Source organism: Lasioglossum baleicum, unplaced genomic scaffold (genome assembly GCF_051020765.1).
Source record: "Lasioglossum baleicum unplaced genomic scaffold, iyLasBale1 scaffold1809, whole genome shotgun sequence".
NCBI classification, from domain to species: Eukaryota; Metazoa; Arthropoda; class Insecta; order Hymenoptera; family Halictidae; genus Lasioglossum; species Lasioglossum baleicum.
Genome location: NW_027470868.1, coordinates 20767 through 28611, shown reverse-complemented (window position 1 = coordinate 28611; position 7845 = coordinate 20767). Strand labels below are relative to the sequence as shown.

The 7845-nt window shown below is 25.2% G+C and overlaps 1 protein-coding gene across 1 annotated transcript; it reads right to left on the bottom strand.

The window, feature by feature from the left end:
• Positions 1-490: 490 nt before the first annotated feature.
• Positions 491-6906, bottom strand: LOC143221010 (uncharacterized). Its single transcript, XM_076446551.1, is given in 11 exon segments — positions 491-1496; positions 1606-1733; positions 1997-2607; positions 2918-4627; positions 4630-4642; positions 4716-4928; positions 5177-5426; positions 5488-5710; positions 5781-6027; positions 6137-6439; positions 6781-6906. Coding segments are annotated over 11 exon segments (4830 nt in total).
• Positions 6907-7845: the final 939 nt, after the last annotated feature.

Here is a 7845-nt window from a genome sequence, read left to right as displayed (position 1 = left end):
TATTGATACTATATTATATGAAATTAGTGTAGTATCTATCACTAATTTCACATATATTACATATTTAATTTGTAAAATAGACAAATTTCAATTAGTGAAATATTTGATGTAAATATTCGTAAACACTTTTTATTTATTAACATATATAAGAATTTAATGTTTAAATATTCGAATTTAGTAATGTAAATACATTTACATAAATAGGCTGTAGATACAAAAATACTTTTACGCATACCTTCTAAAAATAGTTTTCACTTTTTTAAGAAATAATGTATGATTTATCATCGATTTATTTTAGAACTATTTTTTAAATTTATATATTACAATTATGTATTAATAAAATTGTAAGAATATTAATATCATCAGTATTTAATAGGTATAAAATGTTAATTGCACATGAATGTAATTATTTATAGTAGTCTTTCCTTAATTTATTGTACATTTTTAAATATTTATAATAAAGATTACTAGGTAAGAGTATAAAGATACATCATAGATTTTCCAATTTCTTAATGTTAGATTTTGTGATTGTAAGAGATACATTGGGAATTATTAATCCATCATCAGGGTTTTGAAAATTTTCAGAAATATTTGTATTACTTGTATTGGTTCCACTACTATTAGAATTAGAATTTTGCAATTTTGGCGTTGAAGTTCTACCCTTTAAGAGTACTGCTTGCTCTGTACTTTTACTAGCTTCTTTAATAGATATCGAAGACACGTCACTGAAATCTGGTAATCCAAAGTGACTATCAAATTGTTTCTTAACAGGAGATATTATTCTCTTGGCAGTGTTTAATGGAGTTACGTCAGAATTTGATGATGAACTTAAAGCACTCGCTTCACGTGTTTTTTTTAACGTTGTGACAGCCCAACCTAGACCAAGTTTTTTAAGAGCAGTTTCCATTTCTTCCGGAGATGACGCGTATTTTAATATAGTAGAAGATGGGGTACTTGCTATTTGCGAAACTCCTGATAACTCGGAGAAACTATTTGAACTTGTAGACGTTATTTTATACTTATTATCTTTATATTCCTTATTTGGATCACTGTTTGTGGAATAAAAAGGTTGCAATTTTTCCATCTGTAACGATTCTTGATTAACTGTATCACATTGTAATTTTTTATTGCTTATCTCTTGAACAATATCCTTATTTTTCTGGTCTTTATTTCTCATTATATTTTGATTTCCTATATTGTTAGATGTTTTAGGTAAATCAAGAAATATCAAACTTTCTTTTACATTTTGTGTAGATACTACTGAAGATTGTTTCATAGTTGGAAAATTACATAACTTTTCTGAACATTGATTATATAAATTAAACGAGTTATTATGTTCTGATGGTTTTACTACAGCAGTTGATTTCATCATTTGAGTTTCTGTAGTCTTTTTTACTGATAAAGGACTTTTGATATTATTTTGACTTTTATTCACAGTATCTGGTGTATCAAATTCAATTATCGTTGACAATTCATGACCTGAGTCAATTTCGGCTCTGAAAAGTTATTATATATATAAATATGTTATATTATATTATATTTATATGTAAGAGATATGTAGCTAAATTAGATTATAAAAATACATAAAATAAAGTAGAATTTCACCTATATGCCCCACTAAGCAAACTCACTGGTGGTTTACTTCTTCCATTATTATGTACAGCATTATCTGTTGTTTTTGATATTTTCGGTATGTCATTGAATAATGGAACAAAATCCTTAGTCTTTCTCGACTAAAATAGCATGACAATTAACAATAAAAAATTTTAAAAATAATTATATACAGAATATTTTTCAAAATGTAATACTAGCACATAGACTGTTATTGATCATAAAAAATTTACTAAATATCTGTGTACTTCAAAAAAAAGGTTTAGTCATAAAATTTGTTCTTTATATTCAATTTACTTTGTTATGAAGACTCAAATTCTGGCCATTAGCAATACATTTAAATTATATTAATATTCTTATTAATAATTTTACAGCAATACATTACCTCTTTATTAGAACATTTTCTTATAGATGTATCACTTTTTTGTAGTTTAGAAATATTTTTTAAATCATTATCTTCTGTTGAAGTTTGAATTGAATGATTTACATTTGGATTATATATTTCTTTCTGTGTTATTAAACTATTATTAAAACCTTTGCTTTGTTCTAAAATTTCTTTTGATAATTTTTCTATTATTTCTTCTTCATGCTGTTTTGATGCCAGCCAAGTATCACGTTTTACCATTGACGCTGACATTTGAGATGATTTATGGACCTTGAATCTGTTCAACTGAATGTTTACTCTTTCCTCTTTTATGATCTTTGGCTTAACTTTGGCTTTCTCTAATTCTACTTTTTGTTCAACAGCATAAACTGTATTGTCTCCATTTGTTGAAGTTCCCATTTCTTTACTTTGATTGATTTCCTCTTTAATAATTGGTTTATTTTTAATAATCTTTTGAGATTCGACTAACGTTTTTGCAAGTTGATTATGAATTGCTTCTATATTTTCTACGAGTTTATGAACACTTTGTAAATCAGTAGTCATTATTTGTGGTGGCGGTAACTGCATCAAACTGGTTTCGTCATTTGGATCTATCATGGAAAGTTCCATACCTAAAGAGAATTATATCTATACAAAACTATATTCTAAATTTAAGAATATACAAATTTTTAAATCTCAAATAATTGAAACATATATCGAAACGAACTTATTACATACTGCCATGAACTATAAAAAATTCAATGCAAAAGTTTCAATTTCCAATAAAATTAAACAAAGTTCAAACTTAAATATAATTGGAGTACTTGAAATCGTATAAATTTTAATAGCGATATATTTTTAGGATCTATATCTAACTGAAAAATAATTTTTGATCCTAAAATTTTAAATTCTAATTATTAGTATTCAATGAAAAAAATGTACCTTTTTGTTCATTTCGAACCTTTTCAATAAGATTTGTTAAAGAAATTATTCTTTCTGCACATGTGGTTTGGAGATCTTCATATTTTTGTAATATTTGAGGACAATTTTTTAATGCATAGTTACGAATTTCATCAAATTTAGCATGCACTTGTCTACATTCTGGATTACTACATAAACAAAATCCCAATGAAACTGGAACCTTTGAATATATATTGTTTGTACTTTTTAATGATAAATCATCATTTTGTTGATATTCAGATGAATCTGTTGTTGAATAATCATTTTTAGTAGATGATAATGTATTATTATCATTTGTCTGAGAATCTGTGGATGAATATTTAAGCAATTTTTTTATTTTATCTGGATGAGGTATATTTGAAGGCATTCTCATGGTACGTGGTGATGGAGTTTCTGGTGTTGATACTGGACTAATATCTTTCTTTAAAAGTCTCATGCTTTCATTTGCTGAAGAATCTAACATTTCAAAAATGGAGATATTATTTATAGCTTCAATTATATCCTTGGGTTTTATTGGGGGTGGACTAGCAAAAGATGTTGATGTATCCGAAATGTCTTTTATTTTAATTCTTTTTGATTTGGATTGAATCCATTGTGGTTTAATTATACTTTGTTCCTCAGTACCTGTTGAATAAATTTGGGTACTTTGTGTACTTACATCTACAGCAACTTCTGTAACTTTAGGCGATTTTGCTTTAATATTAACACCACTTTTATCCACATACATTTTAACCTTTTTACTAGGCACATCTGTGCTTGTACACTTTTTTGGACTACTGTATTGAGATCTCAATAAAGATTTGGAAAATTTTTTTACAGGTGATGAAATTTTATTTGTACGAGTTGAACATGATTTATGAACTACTTTTGATGGAGTTTGCTTTAATGTTTTCACGCTATATCTTTTTTTTTTGTGTGTTATTTTCGGTCTTGGTTTATCAACATCAGTAACTGCTTTTATTGTATCGGAACTTGTTGATTGACTACTATCTACTTCAGGTCTAATAATCGTAATTTGTGGTTCAATTGGGTAATATTTGGAAATTGTTTCAATTTTATCATTAACAGAAGCAGATTCGTTTTCCTTCTGTAATATTAATTCTACTTGCGTACCTTTATCTTGAACTACATTACTTTTATCTCCTGTTGTTGTTTGTACAGCAATTTCTACTCTTTTTACTGATGAGTCATCTTTTCGTTCTGTTTTATCCTTCCTATCCTTTTCATCATAAGATGCATTTATTACTTTAATTTCTGGTGATAAAGATTTCTGTATACATCTATCTTGAGCAGGTGATTGAGTTTGGACTGATTTATCTCTTTCACACATAAATAGAGACTTTGTAGATGCATTAAAAATATCATTTGGTAAATTTACTCCAAATTCTTGTAATAAAAGTCGTTTTTGTTTTTCAACCTTCTTTAGCATATTTAATATTTGTTCTTCACGCGAAATTTCACTTTCTTTACATTTATTTTGTGAAATTTTACTTGTTTCTGCTTGTTGACTGAAACATGGATCATCCCAATCAATATCTACGTTTTTATTGTATTCTTTTGGTGTAAGACTAATTTGTCTTTCTATAGGATAAGATGTACATTGTTCTAAAGATTCTTCATTTAATAAAGTTTTTAATGTACGATTTAATTTTTTTTTATGTTGATCTCTTAAGAGTTTTCTTCGTTCTTCTGTATATATACATTTTTCTGAATAAAATAAACAAAATTAATTAAGAAAATATTTATATTAGAGGTGAAATAGTTAAAGTAAGCTATATACCGGATAACGTTCAATTTGACTAGACTTTAATTTACGTTCTTCACTCGCAAGTTGATCTAGATTTTGCATAAGTGTCTGATAATCTCGACGTACTTTCTCTCTTAACACTGCATCTTCTCCACGTTTTATCGTGTTATATTTTCGATTCTCTAATAAATGCGTTTCAATGTTCTGTGTCCGTTCAATTTTTTGTGCCAAGTCCATTGCACTTGGCTGTAAATACAAATTTAACATTAATTTTTTTATATTATATGTTTAGTTCACTTAGAAACCTAATATTTATGTAAAATATATATATATGATGTAAAAAATATACCTCAGAAATGATTTACATTATATGATATAATAAAATTTTTATTAACAATTTCTTTTGTCATATAATCATAAATGATTAAAATATAATTTAACTTATATAATATTATTTAATCATTTTTATTATTATTATTTTTATTATTACAAACCTCACTCGATATATGTATTTTTTCAACTACACCTACTGGTTGATCATATACATTATGCTGATGTTTATTATGATCATATAACTGTACTCTATCAGTAGCTGGACATTTAACATATTGTGTTTTTTTTATTTCTTTATTTATATATTGTTCACCACTATCAGAAAAATATGACGAATCATCACTAAATAAATTAGAACTATCAGTTTTAGTAGACTCTGAAGTTGTTTGAATATAGTCATCTGGATTATACCTTTAATACAAAAAATATTTTTAACAATCATTTTTATTAAATTTAATGTCATGATGCATACCTCGCTGTTTTATCTACTTTTGTTAAAATATTTGTAACTTCTTTTTTAGAGTTCTTATTGTCAGATACAGATTCAATCATATATGAAATTGGTTTGGATGATGATTCTATAACTGAATTAGGAGTAGGTTGTAGTTCCAAAATTGGAGAATCATTTTCCGGATTTGGTTCTGATGCTTTTGTTTTTAACTTTTGAGCTGGAGAACAGGTTTTAAAATCATTTCCTACAATCTACAAAAAATCATACATGGTACAAAGTTATACCACCAATTTAATGTTACAATTATATGAAAATAATATACTTTATATAAGTTTTTGTAACTTTCCCAGGTGATTTTTTAGAAAATAGTTTCTTTGTTTTTTTTTTAGTAAATTTCTCTAACTTATTTTCATCATCAATGTCATTTTGAAGAGGGGCACATATAGTGTTTGCTTCAGGTACTGGGTTTTTAGAAAGATTTGCTATCATTGTAGATCTGAGATTTTCCATTTCTCTTACTTGTTGTAATCGTTCTTGATGTTGCTGTTGCATATTCTCCTTCTACATATATTTTATTTAATCTTTCATAAATTTTATTTTAATACAATATATTGACATCTATAATTACTTTTTCCAACATAATGAAATAAATTAGGATCAAGTATCTTACCTGTTGAGTATCTCTAATTTGTTTCATTGCCTCCTTTCCTCTCTTTAATACTGCTAATTTATTCTTCCTTTGTTTGTCTTCAATTAATGCATCATGGTCAGGTTCTAAACTAGCAGATATGTGTGCTTGACCAATATCTGCCATGTCCTCTTGATATTTTTGTTGTACTTCCAAGATTTTTCCATTATATATTTGTTTCAAATTTAACTTGTCATTATTTTTAAGCTTTTTAAGTTCTTCTTTAGCTATATACTTCGTACGTTTTAAAAGTTTATCTGATATTTCTTTTGATTGTTGTCGCACCTGTGTAAATTCCTTAAGTGATTCTTCTGATTTTTTTTATTATTAATCTTGTCATCAACTGCATTAATACTTTATCTACTTTTAATGCAATAAAATAATTACTATAATGTTATAATAATATTTGACACAAAGTGCATTTAAGAATTTATGTTTATATTAATTATAAATTTGTCAATTAAATTACTACATATTAAAAAACAACATAAATTATAAAATATGTTGCAGAAATAAATGATATGAAAATAAAAACTGCTTTTTTTATCATTTTTATGTCTTTTCTTATCTTATGTTTTTATTTCTTTGCAAATTAAAAAATTTTAAATAATTTATATTATTTATACCTGCTCCAAACGTAACCTTCGTCGACGGTCACGCTCATTTTTCTTAATTTGATCTAAATCAGATAATACCATTCTTCCTCTGCGTATATTTAAATAATTTCCATTAACTGTAACATTAATGGACATATTTTACTCAGATAAGATTATCTGTCATCCAAATAAATCTAGAATAAAATGCTCCTTAACTCAAATTTAAAATAATATGAACGGCCATTCTCACATTCAACCAATCAACAGAATATTGCCAGTGGTTTTATAACTGCATATTTATGGTACCGTTAGAGATTTCAATACCGAGCATGTATAATTCAAACATACCTAAATATTTGAAAATCATGTATAATTTATAATATAACATTTTTTATAAGAATATTATCAAATTTGAGCAAATTATATTTGTAATAAATTTATGAAATTAATAAAGTATTGTAGTTTATTTTAAAACATTAAACATATTAATTTCGTGTATATTGTCAAAATATCATATAGGTATGTAAGTAATCCTAAAATATATTAATAAATAGGAAAAGAATCGATTTAATTTTGTTAATTTACTATTTTTAATAAGTGTACAAATTAGTTTGGTATATAAATATAAAAAGTCATTCAAATTAATTGAAAATTTTATATTTTCTACATTTACGTAATAAATGTTTGAATTCATATAAATATTATTAAAATTCTATAAAAAAAAGTTGCAAAGAAACAGAAAAAATTTTCGAGAATATATATTAAAATTCACTACTAATATTAAAACATTGATAAATTATAAATATATATAAATACCAAAATTTAAATAAAATACACACAACAAAAATTTTAATTGCATATATGTAAAAAAATAAAATTTTCAATGCCATAAAATAGAATGGAATTGATGGTTTTTAATATATTTTATCATTGTTTGCTACATAATACAAAAGTTTATTTGACATCAAATTAGAAAATAATTAAATATCTTATTAAATCCTTAAATTAAAAAAACATTAATTATTATAGCAGAATAAATGTTTTATGTTTTATATGATATTATAATATTCAAAATCAAAAATCTAATATAAGCTA